At 29.8% G+C, this 20,926-nt stretch overlaps 1 protein-coding gene across 1 annotated transcript; it reads left to right on the top strand.

Moving 5' to 3' along the window:
* Window positions 1-938: 938 nt before the first annotated feature.
* LOC134719555 (uncharacterized) lies at window positions 939-18,485 on the top strand. The gene is made up of 4 exons (XM_063582548.1): window positions 939-1,216; window positions 13,623-13,780; window positions 14,490-14,599; window positions 18,213-18,485. The coding sequence occupies exons 1-4, from the start codon at window positions 1,016-1,018 to the stop codon at window positions 18,461-18,463; spliced, it is 720 nt and encodes a 239-aa protein (XP_063438618.1). The 5' UTR covers window positions 939-1,015; the 3' UTR covers window positions 18,464-18,485.
* The last annotated feature ends 2,441 nt before the right edge of the window (window positions 18,486-20,926 follow it).

The raw sequence follows: 20,926 nt of genomic DNA, 5'->3' as shown, positions 1-20,926 counted from the left end.
GTCTTGGATAGACTTTAATTTTACATCAGTTTGGATTGATCAGCTCATTTTGCGTTTTTACAAATATGGTGGCATCGACACCCTTGAAGAATCGTTAACTGTCGAAATAAGTACCTTAATCTATTTACAACAGGATGACTAGAGACGTTTGTTTTGTATATATCCAATAGGTTCTAAGAAATTCACGGTTTGCTTGACTCATATAAAAAGCTTATTCCTAATACAAGAAAAATAACTACTGTTTTTTCTGTAAAAAAAAATGACAAATGATCAAATGGTGACAATTTTTTGGTAAATAATCATGAAAATTTATCAAGTAGTCGCTGATATTATGTAAATACGTATGTTTTTTGATGAAGTAATAAAGTATTTCTGTAAAAACAGAACTGATATTTGAGTCAGTGATTGCTGTTTTTATAACTTTGTTATTGTGGCTGATATTCTGTAAATAACGATATTAATTCATAAAGATAACCGATATTCTCAACAGTAGGATAACCTGTTTTAAAATCAGCCCGCCTACCTACTAACCTAATATGGAACATGCACGGTCACCACTCGAACGCTTTTGACCAATAATATTCCTAGAAATGTATAGTAGGTAAATTATAACCAATATTCTGAACATAAGCATGATAATTGATCAAATGGTTGTTGCATTTAATAAATAAGCATGATCATGGATCGACTGATGGTTGACGTAGCCTCTTGTTAATCTGTTATATTCTGTAAATAATAATTATCATGTTAATTGATCAAATAAGGACTAATAACCGCACTTAAGATTTGTAATTGATCAATGGTGGCTGATAATTACACAATATGAATTATAATTGACCAATGATGGCTTATAATCTGCTCATATGAATGACAATTCACCTATCGCCGCCCCGCCCATATTAATTTATCGACCAATGAAATCGCAGATGCGCGCGCGTATTTTTGTTGCTACAACAAGACTCAGACAAACAATGACGTCTGCCTGAAATTGTCTGAGTGTACATTTTGGTCAATTATGGTAAAGCGCTGTTGTTACGGTGTTTGTAACACCGACAGTCGGTACGAGGATCGACTTCAGGACGGTGTACGTATTTTGCCATTTCCGAAGAAGTCAAACAACTTAGAAAAGTGTCTGAAATGGATAAAGGCCTGCGGAAGACCGCACTCACAGTTCAATGTTGAACGGATAACGAGAGCAACTTACATTTGTTCAAAGGTATACTGAAACAAATCAAATACTTTAAATTTAAAGGATTCAACAGTATTCTTGTTTTAAATATACAGTACTTGCAACCTTAGGCGTTACTGTTTGACGTGAACTTGACTGATCGGTGAATGATCGGTGACGAATTTTTGACTGATCGATGACTGATCGGTAATCGGTGACCCATAGGATCCGTCAGATAAGTCAAATAACCTGTGTGGGAGTTACCGTGACAACGGTCATCGATCGATCAGTAAATCAAATTTATGCACGGATCGGACGGATACGTATATATTTCAAATTCTTATGTAAACCGAACTCAACAGTGTTTAGGATCCATGAACGCGGACCTCGACGAAGACACCATAATTTACACGTTAATTTGGTTGCAATATAAAAGTAAAAATAGTATAACAGTTATATTAGATGCTTAATTAAAGCGTTTAATTGTTTCTGTTGATTAATAGTTTTGTATTACATATTGTAAACATTAGAAATATATATAATACATAATATGTCTCAGTTAACATGAACTTCTACCTTCGAAAATGCCGATAATCCGCCATTGAAGTTTTGAACTTTTTATAGTTTAGAAAAGGTCGCTTTTCATAAAATTAAAAGAATGTCAGATAAATCATATTTAAATATCATCCGCATTGTTTAAAACTTCCAAAACAAAACTATTTATTTACAAATGACACTGTTTCATTTGAAATCAGTTATTTTCAACAACTCGAGATAAATACTCTCATTAGAATTGAGATATAAAAAAAATTAAAATACTTAAACTATTATTTTGTGGAATAAGAATGCAGTTATTCAATATTTTGATAAAAATTATCAACCGCAATATGATTTCAGTACTTTTTGTTCATTAGGATTTGTTGTTCTTCATAAATTATGTTTACTTTAGGGAAAAACATTGCCAAGAATCTGTCCGGTTTAAGGGAGATTACTCAATTTGATAACAATTAATTGTATCGACAAGGACGATAACCCATCCTCGCTCCACATGAGGTTACTTGATAATTTGACATGTGCGATAAGACGCACAATTGAGGGGTCGAACACCCGCTGTTTTGTAAAGATAATTTCAGTGAAAACCAATACCAGATGTTATCTATAAGATAATTTCGAATCATGTTTTCTGTATTTTGTTGCAGTTTGTTAAATTGATTGAAGGCCGGAGAGATCTTCGATCTATGTTGAAACCCGGGACTACTAAAGAAGATTATAAGTCCTATTTAAAACGTCTCACGATGTTTGATCTCAATTGGTAAATGTAAGATGCATATAAATAAAAATAGATATTATTTTTTAAAATGAATTGAGCATCAAACTGACTGAAATGTAATTGAAATTTTAGTACAACTATTTCACATGTAATTGGCTGAAAGGCTGTTGTCTTGCGATTCTTTTTTTATTCATATAATCTGATGTCCAGTAGTTGTCGTTTGTTTATGTGATTCACAAGTGTTTCTATTTTTTTATATACATTAGACCGTTGGTTTTACACTAGTAATTTTTGTGGCCCTTTATAGCTTGCTGTTCGGTGTGAGACTACGCTCCGTGTTGAACACCGTACCTTGACCTATAAAGGTTTATTTATACAAATTGTGACTTGGATGGAGAGTTGTCTCATTGGCACTCATACCACAGCTTCCTATATACCTGGTACCTCAAGAATTCGAAATGTTTTTCATTTTATTTAATTTCAAACATTCATCGACAGTTCAAAATTATTAAATTTAACAGTATACTTTGAGTGCGGATAACAACACAATTCCTCGAGTAAAATAAAGTGTTGTTGGTTAATGTCGGTCATATTTTTTTTCGTAAATTGTTTTGTTATGAATGTAGTCTTCTCAATTGAATAATTTTATATTTTTTCATGTTGGGTCCTTTTATAGCCGATTAAATGATATGTGTTTCTCATTGCTGAAGGCCGTACGGTTGCCTATAATTAAATACGTCCACTTCATCTGAACTTTGGAGGATAGTTGTCTTATTGGCAATCATACCACATCTCTTTGTTTTTTTTAAATATTTTTTTGGATGTGTACTGGTGGATAATTTATCTTCAAATCGGTACTTTAGATCTTTTGTATTCTGTAGATAAGTTTCGTACCAATCTGACATGGAAGCCTTTTCTACTAATTTCAACAGTTTTGTCGTGTGTTGTGCTTTCATACCACAGATATATTTGAGCACTCACAAACATTTTAACCCCGCTGAATATCACGGTTTCTAGTTTCGTTTTATAAAGCCAGGAACAAATTACTTGTAACTATATATGTGGTTGTCGTTTCTTGAAGTTGCTGTCTGAAATATTTATTTTCTTGGTGTTATTGATTAAGCATATACCTGTTCGTTTAATTGGGTTTCCCCCTATTTTCATTGTTTCGACATTTAACATGAGATCTGTTATATAGCACGTTTCACCCACCGCATTTTTGTGCTTGTCCCAAGTAAGGAATATCTGGCCTTTGTTAGTCTTGTGTGCGTGCGTGCAAGGGTTTTTTTAAAACTTTGGTTCATTTATGTTACGGAGTGACATGTGGCGTTCTTTTTGATGAAATATAGTTAACTTTGTGTATAGGGGCAAACTAGCGCACGCGGAATATTCTTGTGTTGCATTTAAGACCAATTTGTGGATTTGGGCTATTTTTTTCTCTTTGGTCGGATTGTTGACTATCTTTTTTACACATTTTTCGTTTCCATTCTCATTGCCAATCATACCACCTCGTCTTATTTTGTAAATTATCGTCTTAACTTCTAAGTTAAACCAGAGATATAAATAAGTAGATATACATATATCTATGAATATCTATGGCTCTGTTTAAATCATTTATGAAGGAAAAGAAAGTGTTTCATACATTATGACAGCCAAATTATTCAATTAAAGTTTACAGAACCCTATATAGTAGTAGCCTGTGAATTTCGTGGGTGGAGAGTAAGTCATCCCGTTAAAATTACATAATTAATATCTCAATAGAGACGTAAAAAATAATCAGAACAAAGGACGAAACAGATTTTTGTCAAACAACATTTTATATATGTATATGAAATAATTATGTACATTAATAATAGAGTATATATCATGGAGGACGTCTTTTCAAAATAAATCATACATGCATTAAGATGATAATTTCATTTACAATGATCTATTAGAATTAAATTGTAAATTTTACGATCCTGATGATTTTTTAAATGAATATCAATACAAAATAAACAAAAAAAAAGTCTAAAATATTTATAGTTAACGTTTAAAAAGCCAACCTCACCACTTCCTTATATATATACAAATATTAAAATCCGAAAATGTCTTTTAAATTTCCAAACGCATTTAATCCCATTAATTAAAAAAAAGTGATTGTGTATTGATAATTAAAACAATTCGTTCAGATTACGATTGCATCCTCATACTTTATTTAATATCGGTTATAAGCACGTGAAAACAGACACAAACAAAAACTTTGATTATAAATAACTTCAATTATAAAAACGTGAATTTCATATTATTTAGTGTTTTATAATTCCTTCAGCCCTAAACATAGTTAATACAAAACTTCGTTTAAACTATATCACATGAATTATTATGTCTCAGCGTGACTGTATAAATAAGATTGTGTAACAGGCTGCTATCTGTTTACACAAACAATGTATCCTGTTGTCAAATAAAAGTTGATAGAATAAAAACTTAAAATCGCCTACTTTTAAATCAAATTTGGTGCAAGTAGACAATAACCAATTTAAAAATAAACTACACCACATTAAACTATAACTTTTCATCTTTCTCTTGGTCTCAACAGGTAAGGAATGTCATCAGTAAAAGTATTTTATTTATTTTTTCAAAACTGACCACTTTTCCTAAAAATGACATTTTCTGCAAGAATAACGGCAAATGTAAGCCATTTGACATCCCTTTATGAAAAATCTAAATTTGTTGCATTAAGTTTAAACATTAATTTAAAATAATTTACATCATTAAAAAGAAGACACATTAAGGATTATGGTGATCTCAACAGTGAAGAAAAGAACTGAGAAGAAAATCGAATATCGTCTGTTAAAGATTATTTTCCATACAACTTCTATATAACGATTGTATCCATGTAGGGTATCTGAATTCACGCATGCGCAATGTCGACCGGACTGATTCTTGACAATGAGATATTAAATTTATGTACACGTTGCGTAAAATGCTAATTTTTCTTCTCATATTTGAAAATATTGTAACTTCAATTTCAAACTGTTGCTATAAATTCCTTTTATTGACAATTTTTGTATAAAATTTGAATATTTGAAGAAGAAGTATCTTTTTACTTTTAATTTTGTTGAACCAGAATGCGATCATTTCTTCATTTGAATGGAAATTAATTATTTATCACAATTTGATTTTTTCACTGTATATAGTTTAAAATTAATGGTTTGTTTATAAAGCTTAAAGAATGTCATAGAAATCATACAAAATTTATTCGCATTGTTTAGAATATCCAAAATTGTTTTTCTTTTTATTGAATATGCCTAATTTCAGGGAAAAAATATTTAATTTTTGTACGCGTTGCCTAAAATGCAAATATTTCTTCATTTTACTAAAAATTATTGACCGCCATTGGATTTTTGTACTTTTTATAGATTAGAATAGCTTTTTTTGTCATGAAATTAAAAGAATGTCAAAGAAATCATACTAAAAATTTTATTCGCATTGTTTAAAATAACCAAAATTAGTCTTCTATTTATTAAAAATGATGCTATTTTAATTGAAATCAGTCATTTTTACCATTTTGAGACAAGTCATCTAATCAGAATTGAGATATACTGAGAATTTAAATACTTTAACTTTTATTTTTGTTGAATGAAAATGCAGTTATTGATTTATTTTGATACAAATTATTAACCGTCATATGATTTCAGTTCTTTTTGTACATTAAGATTAGCTGTTCTTCATAAAATATGCTTACTTTCAGGAAAAAGATATTTAATTTTGTATGCATTGCCTAAAATGCAAATATTTCTTCATTTTACTAAAAATTATTGACCGCCATTGGATTTTTTGTACTTTTTATAGAATAAAATAGTTTTTTTCATGAAATTACAAGAGTGTCAGAGAAATCATACTAAAATTTTATTTGCATTGTTAAAAATAACCAAAATTAGTCTTCTTTTTATTAGAAATGTTGCTATTATATTTGAAATCAGTTATTTCTACCATCTTGAGACAAGTCTTCAAATCAGAATTTAGATATAATGAGAATTAAAATACTTAAACTTTTATTTTTGTGGAATACGAATGCAGTTATTGATTTATTTTGATACACGTTATTAACCGTCATATCATTTCAGTACTTTTTGTACATTTGAATTGGCTGTTTTTTATAAAATATGCATACGTTTAGGAAAAAAATATTTAATTTTTGTACGCGTTGCCTAAAATGCAAATATTTCTTCATTTTACTAAAAATTATTGACCGCTATTGGATTTTTGTACTTTTTATAGATTAGAATAGGTTTTATTTCATGAATTTGAAAGAGTGTCAGAGAAATCATACTGAAATTTTATTCTAAATGTAAGATGGGCAAAAATTCCCATTTATTGTATGCGCACGCTTTCAACCAGAATATACAAGTAAGGACATGTCGCAACTAACAATTTATGAAAAATTATTTGTGGATATGTCATAAAGTATTTGAAAATAAGTGAAAATAATCCAAAATCAAAATTTAGAATATGACCTTGACCTTTGACCTTGACCTCATTTTTATCATTTTGGACCAAGGACCTCAAATCTAAAGACCCTATGTCTTTATCACTTATGGTTTACCAGTTAGAAATGCATATCACTTAATTAAATGGAAAAGGGGGATTAACTCTCATATGGAGTCTCCGTAAAGCTTCGGTCCAAATGAATATCCTAATCCTGAAGATGAAACGATCAATTTGGTAAAATAAATTTGTCGTAATCTTTAACGGTTGAGAAGGAGTAGTGGCCACAAGAAAAACAGTGTTTGGGGAGATAACTCTGACAACGTATAGTATTTTGTTACGCAGTTGTAAATTTTTAAAGCGTATAAACTATACGATACCATATTCCAAATATCTAAGCGACATCTTTTGAAACATCAATAATACGCAAGAAAAAAAATTAGGCGGAAGAAAAAAAAAAAAAATTAAAAACCAATTGTTCAGAGAACAATTGAAGGTCTTTCCACTAGTAAAGATCTATTTTGATATTGAAATATGAAAAATCAGTTTAAAATGCTAGTAGGCTTTATGATGTATTTATATGAATTTAAAGCAAAGGTCAAAATCTAGAACGACCTATTAACCTATGACCTTGACCTCAATTTCAAGGTCACAAACCAAGGACCTTAAATCAAAGGATCCTTTGTCTTTAATAAGTTTGGTTAATGAGTTATATAACATTAGGCGTAATTCTAAATGTAAAATGGGGAAAATCTCCCATTTATTGTCTGCGCACCCTTTCAACCAAAATATACAAGTAAGGACATGTCACAACTAACAATTTATGAAAAATTATATGGCGATATATCATACGGTATTTGAAAATCAGTGAAAATAAGCCAAAATCAAAATTTAGAATATGACCTTGACCTTTGACCTTGACCTCATTTTCATTTTTTTGGACCAAGGAACTCAAATCTAAAGACCCTAGGTCTCTATCACTAATGGTTTACTAGTTAGAAATGCATGTTACTTGAATCAAATGAAAAAGGGGGAATAACTCTCATATGGAGTCTTCATAAAGCTTCGGTCCAAATGAATATCCTTATCTTTAAGATGTAACGAGCAATTTGGTAAAATAAATTTGTCGTAATCTTTTACGGTTGCGAAAGAGTAGTGGCCACAAGAAAAACAGTGTTTGGGGAGATAACTCTTACAACGTTAAGTATTTTGTTACGTCTTTGTAAATTTTTAAAGCGTATAAACTTTACGATATCATATTTCAAATATCTAAGCGACATCTTTTGAAACAGCAATACTACGCAAGAAAAAAATTAGGCGGAAGAAAAAAAAAAAAAAAAAAAATAATTAAAAACCAATTGTTCAGAGAACAAACAATTGAAGGTCTTTCCACTAGTAAAGATCTATTTTGATATTGAAATATGAAAAATCAGTTTAAAATGTTAATTCCTATGGCTTTATGATGTATTAATGTGAATTTAAAGCAACGGTGAAAATTTAGAACGTCCTATTAACCTATGACCTTGACCTCAATTGCAAGGTCACAAACCAAGGACCTTAAATCAAAAGACCCTAGGTCTTTAATATGTTTGGTTAATGAGTAATATCACTTTACGCATAATTCTAAATGTAAGATGGGCAAAAACTCCCATTTATTATCTGCGCACCCTTTCAACCAAAATATACAAGTAAGGACATGTCGCAACTAACAATTTATGAAAAATTATTTGTCGATATGTCATACGGTTTTTGGAAATAAGTGAAAATAAGCCAAAATCAAAATTTAGAATATGACCTTGACCTTTGACCTTGACCTCATTTTCATTTTTTTGGACCAAGGACCTCAAATCTGAAGACTCTAGGTCTCTATCACTTATGGTTTACCATTTAGAAATGCATATCACTTAATTCAATGGAAAAGGGGGAATAACTCTCATATGGAGTCTCCGTAAAGCTTCAGTCCAAATGAATATCCTAATCCTTAAGATATAACGAGCAATTTGGTAAAATAAATTTGTCGTAATCTTTTACTGTTGCGAAGGAGTAGTGGCCACAAGAAAAACAGTGTTTGGGGAGATAACTCTTACAATGTTAAGTATTTTGTTACGTAGTTGTAAATTTTAAAGCGTATAAACTATACGATACCATATTCCAAATATCTAAGCGACATCTTTTGAAACATCAATACTACGCAAGAAAAAAAATTAGGCGGAAGAAAAAAAAAAAAATAATGATAATAATAATCAGAACAAATTCAATAGGTCTTTCCACGGAAAGGTGGAAAGACCTAATAATAATCAGAACAAATTCAATAGGTCTTTCCACGGAAAGGTGGAAAGACCTAAAAATAATAATAATAATAATCAGAACAAATTCAATAGGTCTTTCCACGGAAAGGTGGAAAGACCTAATGAGAATTAAAATACTTAAACTTTTATTTTTGTGGAATAAGAATGCAGTTATTGATTTATTTTGATACACGTTATTAACCGTCATATCATTTCAGTACTTTTTGTACATTTGAATTGGCTGTTTTTCATAAAATATGCATATGTTAAGGAAAAAAATATTTAATTTTTGTACGCGTTGCCTAAAATGCAAATATTTCTTCATTTTACTAAAAATTATTGACCGCTATTGGATTTTTGTACTTTTTATAGATTAGAATAGGTTTTATTTCATGAATTTGAAAGAGTGTCAGAGAAATCATACTGAAATTTTATTAGCATTGTTTAAAATAACCAAAATTAGTCTTCTTTTTATTCAAAATGATGCTATTTTATTTGAAATCAGTCATTTTTACCATCTTGAGACAAGTCTTCTAATCAGAATTGAGATATAATGAGAATTAAAATACTTAAACTTTTATTTTTTGTGGAATAAGAATGCAGTTATTGATTTATTTTGATACACATTATTGACCGTCATATGATTTGAGTACTTTTTGTACATCAGAATTGGCTGTTCTTCATAGCAAATATTTCTTCATTTTACTAAAAATTATTGACCGCCATTGGATTTTTGTACTTTATAGATTAGAATAGGTTTTATTTCATGAATTTAAAAGAGTGTCAGAGAAATCATACTAAAATTTTATTCGCATTGTTTAAAATATTCAAAATTAGTCTTCTTTTTATTCAAAATGATGCCATTTTATTTGAAATCAGTCATTTTTTGACCATCTTGAGACAAGTCATCTAATCAGAATTGAGATATAATGAGAATTTAAATACTTAAACTTTTATTTTTGTTGAATAAGAATGCAGTTGTTGATTTATTTTGATACAAATTATTAACCGTCATATGATTTGAGTACTTTTTGTACATCAAGATTGGCTGTTCTTCATAAAATATGCTTACTTTAAGGAAAAAGATAATTAATTTTTGTACGCGTTGCCTAAAATGCAAATATTTTACTAAAATTTATTGACCGCCTTTGTATTTTTTGTACTTTTTATAGATTAGAATATTTTTTTTCATGAAATTAAAAGAGTGTCAGAGAAATCATACTAAAATTTTATTCGCATTGTTTAAAATAACCAAAATTAGTCTTCTTTTTATTAGAAATGATGCTATTTTATTTGAAATCAGTTATTTTTACCATCTTAAGACAAGTCTTGTAATCAGAATTGAGATTTAATGAGAATTAAAATACTTAAACTTTTATTTTTGTGGAATAAGAATGCAGTTATTGATTTATTTTGATACACATAATAAATCGTCATATGATTTGAGTACTTTTTGTACATCAGAATTGGCTGTTCTTCATAAAATATGCCTATGTTAAGGAAAAAAATATTTAATTTTTGTACGGGTTGCCTAAAATGCAAATATTTTACTAAAATTTATTGACCGCCTTTGTATTTTTTGTACTTTTTAAAGATTAGAATATTTGTTTTCATGAAATTAAAAGAGTGTCAGAGAAATCATACTAAAATTTTATTCGCATTGTTTAAAATAACCAAAATTAGTCTTCTTTTTGTTAGAAATGATTCTATTTTATTTGAAATCAGTTATTTTTACCATCTTAAGACAAGTCTTGTAATCAGAATTGAGAAATAATGAGAATTAAAATACTTAAACTTTTATTTTTGTGGAACAAGAATGCAGTTATTGATTTATTTTGATACACATTTAACAGACTCTATTTTAAAAGAGTAAAATCCATTTTATTCCTTTTTAGAAGATTTTTCCATGTTTACCTGAAATTAAGTCAGAAAAACACAATTTTGATGATATTCCTTCAAATATGCCTATGTTAAGGAAAAAAATATTGAATTTTTGTACGCGTTGCCTAAAATGCAAATATTTTACTAAAAATTATTGACCGCCTTTGTATTTTTTGTAATTTTTATATACTTAAATGCAAATATTTCTTCATTTTACTAAAAATTATTGACCACCATTGGATTTTTGTACTCTTTATAGTTTAGAATAGGTTTTTTTTTATGAAATTAAGAGTGTCAGATAAATCTTACTGACATTTTATTTCGTGTTGTTTAAAATATCCAAAATTAGTCTTCTTTTTATTAAAATTTTATAGGCTTCGATTGTGACAGGAATATTTATAGAAAGTCCTTGATTATGATAAGTTTTTTTTAATGAATTTTATGATGATAACAAGGATTTGTATAGCTATGCAAATCCTTGTTCTTACTATACAAATCGTTGCTTTACCCGAGGATGTTTGGAAAATAAAAAAAGACACCGTTTTAAAACCCGCCGTGTTTGAACATATATAGCCTAAATAAAACAAAAATACCATTCTTTAATAATAATGTTTATGTTAAGTTTTATCTGTACATTTCTTTTCAATAAAACTTTGCTAAATAATTATTATTGAAACAAAATGTATCATCATGATCATTGAACGTTCGATTTTCACTTGTCGCCATTTTAATTAAACTAAACGAAACTAAGATTCCGTAATTTGCATTATTTTATCATGTGACGTATTACAGGTCAATCCGTCATCAAGGTCGATCGGTTCTATCAGTCCGATCAGTCCGATCAGTCAATTACTTTTACTATAAGTCTGACGGATTGCTGACGTGAGTTTGACGCGAACTTGACTGATCGGTGACTGATCGATGACCGCTGACTGATCGCTGAAATAGTAACGCCTAAGGTTGCAAGTACTGTAACCATTGATCAAAAATTGATGTCTTAGACCCCAAAACACAGCCTATGACAGTCCATACCCCCCCTTTTTTTGTGTGCCTAAAGTCATAACATAAGTCATGCACACACACGACCGACACATTAACTTTACACGAATATACATACAAATAAATAAATTGTCAAGAGATTAATTTCAAATATGTAAATGTAAGCATTCATTATACAGTAACAAAGTCCTTCCAACTGTCCAATGTATTTTCCAACCATGTTTTAGTTATCATCTTTGTATCTTCCTCCACTGTTTGGATAACTTTTGTGTACACTACACATATTTAATTATGCCTTGCATACACAAGAGAGGGTAAGTCAATTAACAAAAGGAATTATTTGATTCATGAATTTTTGAAAGCTATCTCTTTGCATAGAAGTATGTTCCTTTAGGATAAGGGGAACTGCCCTCACTTCTACGTTTACTTTCTTTCTTTTGCCCAAACTTTTGGTCTTTGTCTCGTAATATATTGAAAACCCTTTTTCTAGGAGCCGTGCTGGCGAAATTTTTCAGATATTTGGACTTATTTTTTTTTTCTGGTGGGACAATTGGATTATTTAAGCTGCAAAGAAGTGTTCTTCGTCCTGGGGGTAGAATATTATGCATATATTTCCTGTGTTTGAGGGAGATATAAAGATTTGTTAACCCAAAAAAAATCATATTTCACGAGGGCATATGACTTTTCGAGGGTGAACTAATCTTCATATCTCCAACAGTCGGGGGAAATGAATGTTTTATTTGACTGCCATTACTTTTTTCACTTCTGAACTTTAGATATTATTATATACACAGTTGTTTTCTTATCTGTTTTGCTTTAAAACCACATACACAATGATAATCAGTACTTTAAAGTGCACTATTTATTTACTCTTTTCTATTTGTTTTTTTTTAAACGAAATTACTATGTTATCTTTAAAACAAACAGGATCAAAATATATTTCTATGATTGAAACATTTGCCATAGCAAACATCGCACAAGGCAATCCCAACGTTCAGTGCAGAAATAATTAGGCCATAGAAATGAAAGATATTTGTGAAATACACATTGTGATGAACAACTAATTGTCTTATTGGCACTTGAAGCAGTTTGACCCAAGGTTCCATGTTGAAGGTTTTACTATTACCTATAACTGTTTATGTTCAATACTTTTGGTCCTTGGTGGAGATTTTTCATTGATAATGAAAGAAAAATGTGTAAAAAGTCTGAACTGCATTTATGATCTGATAGAGTTCATTACAAGTTTAAATCATTAACGATTAAAAAATGTCTCATACAAGTATTTTTGTATAAGTCTTTTTTTATACTGACTCATCCTACTGAATTGACAACAGGTTACCGTAACTTTGTTATCAGAAAGACATAAAACCCTGTAAAAATTACATGTGTCAGATAGACCCTCATTAGAACGCACATATTCTAGGTACACACACATTTTATGATGTTGATTAATTGATTTAAAACAAATCTAAGCTGCTGTTTTATAATTTAACTGATAATCCTTCCAGTAAATACAGTGTACAATATTTTAGGTTCTCTATTTCAGCATTTTGTCAACAAAAATGGGCCAACAGAAGAATATCCCGACCCGATACCATTTGATGGACGAACTCCAAAACCAGCAAGAAAAGTCCTCACCAAAAGAGTGATTGAAACCCCAAAAGCTGCACCAAACAGACAAGTGAAAAGAAAATTGATCTACAGGTAGATGCAAATTTTATGAAAATATGTCCCTTATAAATATAATAATTGGTCATAAATATGTAACCCATAAAAACATTTTTTTTTTCTTCCGTCATTCATTTTTATCAATACTGAACTATACAGTGACTTTATCCATAAACCAAAATATAAAGCATTACAGGTTATGATTGTTTTTAAAAGGTGACATACATCTGGACTACATGTAACATCCATTTGTTTCCTTGTTTTCTTGCTTAACATTTGTCATTTCGGGGCCTTTTACAGCTGATTATGTGGTATGAACTTTGCTTGTTGTTGATGGCTATACAGTGACCTACAGTCGTTAATTTTCTGTGTCATTTGGTTTCATGTGAAGAGTTGTCTCATTGGAAATCAAACAAGATATTCCTATTTTATATCTTAAGTCTGGACAAGTCAATATTTCAAGAAACTATTAACAGTAACAAAATACCCTAATTTATTTTAAATTAGAGCAGAAGTAAAAAGCAAATGCAGAAATATATGACACACTAGCTTTGTTTAAGAAATTACTGTAAATTAAAATAATATACAGGTACCTTTATCAATATTCATTATTTTTTTATGAAATGGCCCTCTCCTATTTCAAAGGTCTTTTACATATATCTTTCTTTTTTAATTAGAAATCGCTTAAGATAATTTCACAAATTCGAGTTGTCTCCCTTTGACTAATTGTTTCTTATTATTTCAGTGAAACATCAGAAATTCAAACAACAGAAATAACACCAGATTCCAACAAAGAAAATATACCACCAGATTTTAACAAAGAAAACACTGTTGCTATACAAACAGAAGGAGGATGTAAGTTGAAATGTGTGCCTAAAACTGATATTTGTACAGCAGAGGATGACAATGATTACAAAAACAGTCCTTTTCAGGACTACTAAACTTTCTCAAAAAGATGTTTTCATTTGTTGATGGTTCAATTTTTTGGTACACAATGATAAATGACATAACACAAAGTTTGTGATCAGTACTGTTTATTAATACAGTTGTTAGTATGCAAGGTGATTCAATAACATAAAATTGTGAGTTGAAATGGGGTATGCGTCAGAAAGACCACAATCCAACCAAGAAGCAGAAAACAGCATGTACAACAAACAAACACATTTTAATTTTGTTAAAAAAATCAATCTTGGTATAAAATAAGTGCTCTTTTATTGTCGACCTTGTATTAAACTTTGAAATAGTAGATTATTTTTTTTTAAAGTTTTCTCTAAATTTATTTATTTATATATTACTTTCAGAATTGAATTACTTTTAAGGTGGAACCTTACACTATTACTCAAATTAATTTGGCTCGTTTAATTTTCACAAAATTTTGACAAAGTATTTACTTTGATCCTCAATTGACAAAAATATAAAAATTTCAAAAAATTTGAACTAACCATTTTACCAGAAATTTACACTGCTTACATAGCAGTTTGACAGACAGTAATTTTGATCATTGAGAAGCTTAATGTTTCCTTAACAATGCAAGTTAATTAAAACGTTTAGCTGATTTTACAGAGTTTTCTCCCTGCAGTGTTAGGTATGCTGAAAATTTTGATAAAGTAATAATCGTACAAATTAAAAAGAATGTTCTACATGAAGTCAGTAAGAGGAGGGATTCTTAAAAAATGTCCGAGGCTTAAAAATAAGAAGGGGTTCTTTGACAAACCATTTATATTTACTATACATGTATATACCAAAATGACACCAATTTAGGTGTCCCCCAACACCTGGACTTAAATTAATTTGGCTCGTTTAATTTTCATAAATTTGTTTACAAAATATTTATTTTGATCCTTTGAAAAAAATATAAAAATTTTAAAAAACTTGAACCAATCTCTTGAGAAAAAAAATGTAAGAGATATAGTAGTTTGACAAACACTATTTCTGATAATTAAAAAGCTTTATACATTGTTATATTTCATTAACAATGCAAGGTGATTAAAACATCTAGGTGATATCACAGATTTAATCCCCTGAACTTAAATAAGTGTTAGGTACAACTTTAACTTCCAATATAATAATTAAAAATTATGCTTTTAACATCCTGCAAGCAGTTATTTTTTCCTTGTCAAATTTTCGAACTTCTTGCGTTTCCCCTAGCTAAGACATAGGGTTAAATATTTTGCCCCATCACACACTTTTCTTTTTATAGAAATAATTAAATGATCATTTACAAAATATAAGCAAACTGAAGATTTCTTTTCTTACAATTTGTGACCCAAATAATACAAAAGCCAAATATATAAGGTACATTTCTGAGAAATCCTTTCCCTGCCATTTCCTTAACATCAAATATCTTGATAAGGAGTTCTTTAACCTATAAAATTTTCCAATTATATATTTATTCCTAAAGTAATGCTTTTCTGATTCATTTTATCATTTATATAAGTTGTACATTTTTTTTATTTCACCTAAAACATTGTAATATATAAATAAGAATGTGATATGAATGCCAATGACACAACTAGTATTCTTATAAATGATTTTGTTTTGTCAAACATGAAATGAATTAACCTGCATGAAACTTCTTACACACTGAAAAAAATTATAAATGTACATGATCAAAATAAAAGTCTGCAAGCTTATTAAGAATGTTTTGCATTACAGCTTTGTCTGGATAAATTCTTTCAATATGGATGTCCTTCTTTGTATAGACTACAAAATCACAAAACTGAGAACCTGTTACAAGTAATTGACCTTGTACCTGAATAAAATAATCATGACTGATTTTTAATTTCGGTCCATTTTCAGACAACTCTAAACAAAAGTCTGCACCCTGCATTGCGTCAGTGATTAGGTTATCTCTTTGGCTAAATGGACATTTAATTTCCATAATTCCAGTTACACCATTGTCACATATTTTGGCATCTGGAGTAGCACCAAGTAAAGGGTACCTCGGGTTAACTACAAACCCACAATCATGAACATGGTGGCCAGAAGTTTGAACATATGAGTTTCTAGCTTTTATTTCATTGTTTCTTCCATATGATGTTGCTTTACTAGTGAAAGGCTTTGGCTTCATTATGGAAAGAATGAACTTGTCATTAATTGCAGCTTTCCTTTTGACAATTCTATGAAAGTTTGATGCTGTTATTATCTTTTCTCTTTCCTTGAACCACTTTTCACATTGAGCTTGTTCTCTGGTCTGTTCTTCTATAATGTTTACTTCATCATTTGAAATGGTGTCTATCAAAGTGTTGTACTTTTCTGATAAAACAGATTGACCATTTTCTTTCGGAAAAACTAAATCTCCACAAACAGTTTCCACTGGAACTATCTCTCTCTCTGAATAAAAGTCTGCCTAAAAAGAAAGGGGATTGTTAAAATTTTAATATTTAAGGAAATAACTGAAATTATTTTTCTATTTATGGAGAAATAACATAAAAAAATGGTTCACACTGGTTTTTGTCTAGCCTTATGATCATAAGATAGTATCCAGAAGTAAATTTTTGAAAAATAAAATTCCATTTTTTTCCGTATTTTACTTAATATAAATGGACTTATTTTTTTCTGCAGGGAAACATTACATTCACTCTGTGGTTAGAGTTTAGAATTTTAATAACATTCTTAAACTATACTTGATTTGTACCAAACTTAAACAGAAGCTTGTTTATGATCATTAAACAGTATCCAGAAGTAAATTTTGTAAAAAAATAAATCCATTTTTTCTGTATTCTACTCTTAAATGGACATAGTTTTTCTGCGGGGAAACATTACATTCACTCTGGTTAAAGTTTTTAAAAAATTAATAACTTTCTTAAACTATCCTTGGTTTGTACCAAAATTGGACAGAAGCTTATTTATGATCATAAGATAGTATCCAGAAGTAAATTTTGTAAAAAGATAACTCCATTTTTTCTGTATTTTACTATTAAATGGACTTAGATTTTCTTACAGTTAACATTACATACAGTCTGCAGTTAAAGTTTTCAAAACATTTATTAGTTTCATTAACTATCCCAGATTTTTACCAAACTTGGACAGAAGCTTCTTACAATCATAAGATAGTATCAAGAGGAATATTTTCATTGATTTTTTGCCTCATTTTTGTTGAGCCTGAGATTTATAGTAAAAATAGGCGAGACACTGGGTTCTGCGGAACCCTTACAATTTTTTTTATTTTTAAGTCTGCACCACAATATTTAATGTTATTACTAATTAATATATAAAATATATCAGTTTTTTCTCATAATTTAATTCTAAATTCTCTTTTATACTGGAGTAAACCATGAAATAAAGTTGACGACATCAGGCTCACATCAATAAATTTTGTCTATGAACTGATAGACAAAACAACGTCATCAAATCATTTTTTTTCTGATCTGTTTGAAACTAAAAAAAATCAGATTCCAACTTTTTTTTCTTTAACAAACATATATTTAAAAGTCACAAGAATCTAAAGATATTTTTTATATTTCAGGGGCTGACCCAATTGATATTCTGTCTTTAACAGTGCAAAAGGAGATTTTGGAGAGAGACCTTGCAAGAAAAATATTGGATAATGAAAAGCTAACATTGAATAATGCATCCAGGAAATCCCAGAGAATATTTCAAGTTCAACAGAGGGAAAGGTCAATTTTTTCAGCCGAAAACTTTACTAAAGATGACAAAATGTTGAGATACTACAGTGGCTTTAACAATACTGAATTTAATGCAGTTTTTAAGTTTTGAGTGCCAGATTCATCAAATTATCCCTTAAAAATGTCAAAGAATATGAAGATAAAGATAAAAATCAAGGACCAGTTTTTTTTTACATTATGTAAATTGAGAAATAATTTGGACTTTACAGATTTGGGATACAGATTTCAAATATCTACACAAGACTGTATTTCACTTTTTTGTGACTGGATAAATTTCATGTACTTAAGGTTTGGAGCAGTATGTACTTGGCCGCCACGTGACATGATTATTACAAATATGCCTGAAAATTATAAAAGGGATTTTCCTAATACTTTGGCAATAATTGATGGTACAGAAATCAAAATACAGAAGCCTTCTTCTCTGCATGCACAGTCACAGTCATATTCAAATAACAAGTCTACAAACACTTTAAAAGCTTTGGTAGCAGTTGATCCTAGAGGGTCACTTTTGTTTACTTCATGTTTATATTCTGGTGCTATATCAGACAAAGATATATTTGAACAATCGTGATTAAAGAAGATGTTACAAAACTTAGTACAGCATGGTCATATCAAGGAAGGTGATGGTATTATGGCAGACAAGGGTTTTAATATTCATAAAGAAGTGGAAGATTGCAAACTAAAGTTAAACATCCCACCTTTTGCTAATGCTGGATTACAAATGACTCAAGCAGATGCACTTTTAACAAAGAAGATTGCTGCACATCGCGTACATGTTGAGCGTACTATAGGTTCTGTGAAAAAGTTTAAAATAGTTGGACAAAAAGTACCTTTATCTTTGTTTGGACGTGTTAACCAGATTTGGAATGTATGTTGTTTTTTAACAACTTTTCAAAAACCAATTATTCGTCAAAAATAATTACATGTATTTTAGTACAATGAACATGTGTCTGTTTTTTGTTCATATTTTCAATTAAGGGCATACAATACAGTTTTTGGTCCTATATTTACTAGTTGATGAAAATATGCATCTAGGCTATTGTTTACATAATAAAAAACAAGACGAAAAGACGATAATTACAGAAAAACAGAAAACGAAGGCCATAAGTTCGTCAATTAGAAAAAAATAACTGTTTAGCCCAAATTCAGACTATACAGTCAGTTGATATATTTAGCCGAGACAATAACATTGCTTACATATTTCACAACTTCTTTTTCGTTGATGTCCAAACAGAACGATTTAACTTACCTCTGAAGAATATTGTCTCACTAAAAATCATACATGTATAAAAAAAAGAAGATGTGGTATGAATGCCAATAAGACTCCCCACAAGAGACCAAAATAGCACAGAAATTAACAACTATAGGTCACCGTACGGCCTTCAACAATGAGCAAAGCCCATACCCCATAGTCAGCTATAAAAGACTCCGAAATGACGACGTAAAACAATTCAAACGAGAAAAATTAACGGCCTAATTTATGTTAAAAAAATGAACGAAAAACAAATATGTAACACTTAAACAAACGACAATCACGGAATTACAAGCTCCTAACTTGAAACAGACACATTCATTCAGAATGTAGCGGGGTTAAAAATGTCATCGGGATCCAAACCCTCCCCTAACCTGGGACAGTGGTATAACTGTTGAACATAAGAAAATCTCCTGATTTTGGTGATGTCGCGTTCTTAGGCGCAGAACGTTGTTTGGTGTTAAGTTATAAAAACAAGCGAACAAAAGAAAAGAATATGTAAATCAAATTTTGAACTATTAATTATGTTAACAATATGTCTTTAAAGTGCACAATGCCACTTTTGTTTCCCCGAAGACAGAAACTTTGAACCTGTTTGAATTGGCCTCGAATATATTAATATTACATATACCTTGAGAATATTGCATATGAAAAATATCATATCAATTTGCAGGGAAAATTCATAACCAATATAAATGTTAGTTAGACATTTGTTAGAGCATGCACGTGTCCAATTGTATGATGACATTTAAAAAATATTATTTTTCTCTAATCAGTTATATGCATATTCAATATGTATTGGCTTGCATTTGTCTGAGTCAGAATTTTTGAACTAGTTTTACAAGGTTGTTTTGCAGTATATAACGCTATAAGGTACTGGGAAAATCTGGATTCAGAATAAAAAAAAATTGTCATCTGCTTGACCATAATAATTTTTTCATAAAATTAGAGATCAGATTATAATTTTAGAAGAAGTACAACATACCCATCCTTTTGTCGTTTTCTAAACGATAGTTAAATGTTAAATTTATTCGAACTACTGTTCTAATGGAAAAGGTATCTTCAGTTGTACGTATTGGTCGTTTAGGCAATATGTTGCGTATAAATAAAATAGAACGTGTTGTATGATTGCCAATGAGACAACTCGCCACAACAGGTGCTTGGGTACATGTATGTGATGCAGATATATTTTTGTTATGTTGCCCTAGTTGGCGATTTTAACTCAAAAACTGGGTCTTTACCCTATTATAATATACCTGATGAGTCAGTTGTTAGTATGTTTGATTTAGATTGTGATGCTGA

This window comes from Mytilus trossulus, chromosome 5, assembly GCF_036588685.1.
Source record: "Mytilus trossulus isolate FHL-02 chromosome 5, PNRI_Mtr1.1.1.hap1, whole genome shotgun sequence".
Classification (NCBI taxonomy): Eukaryota; Metazoa; Mollusca; class Bivalvia; order Mytilida; family Mytilidae; genus Mytilus; species Mytilus trossulus.
Note: the sequence above shows the minus strand (reverse complement) of the source record. Positions and strands in the feature narration are given on the sequence as shown.

Excerpts from the sequence above, each read along its gene's own strand:
- LOC134719555 (XM_063582548.1), top strand. The coding sequence starts at position 1,016 with ATGGTAAAGCGCTGTTGTTACGGTGTTTGTAACACCGACAGTCGGTAC. Across the intron at positions 1,217-13,622 it reads CAACTTACATTTGTTCAAAG|CATTTTGTCAACAAAAATGG; the intron begins GTATACTGAAAC and ends TCTCTATTTCAG. Across the intron at positions 13,781-14,489 it reads AAAAGAAAATTGATCTACAG|TGAAACATCAGAAATTCAAA; the intron begins GTAGATGCAAAT and ends TTATTATTTCAG.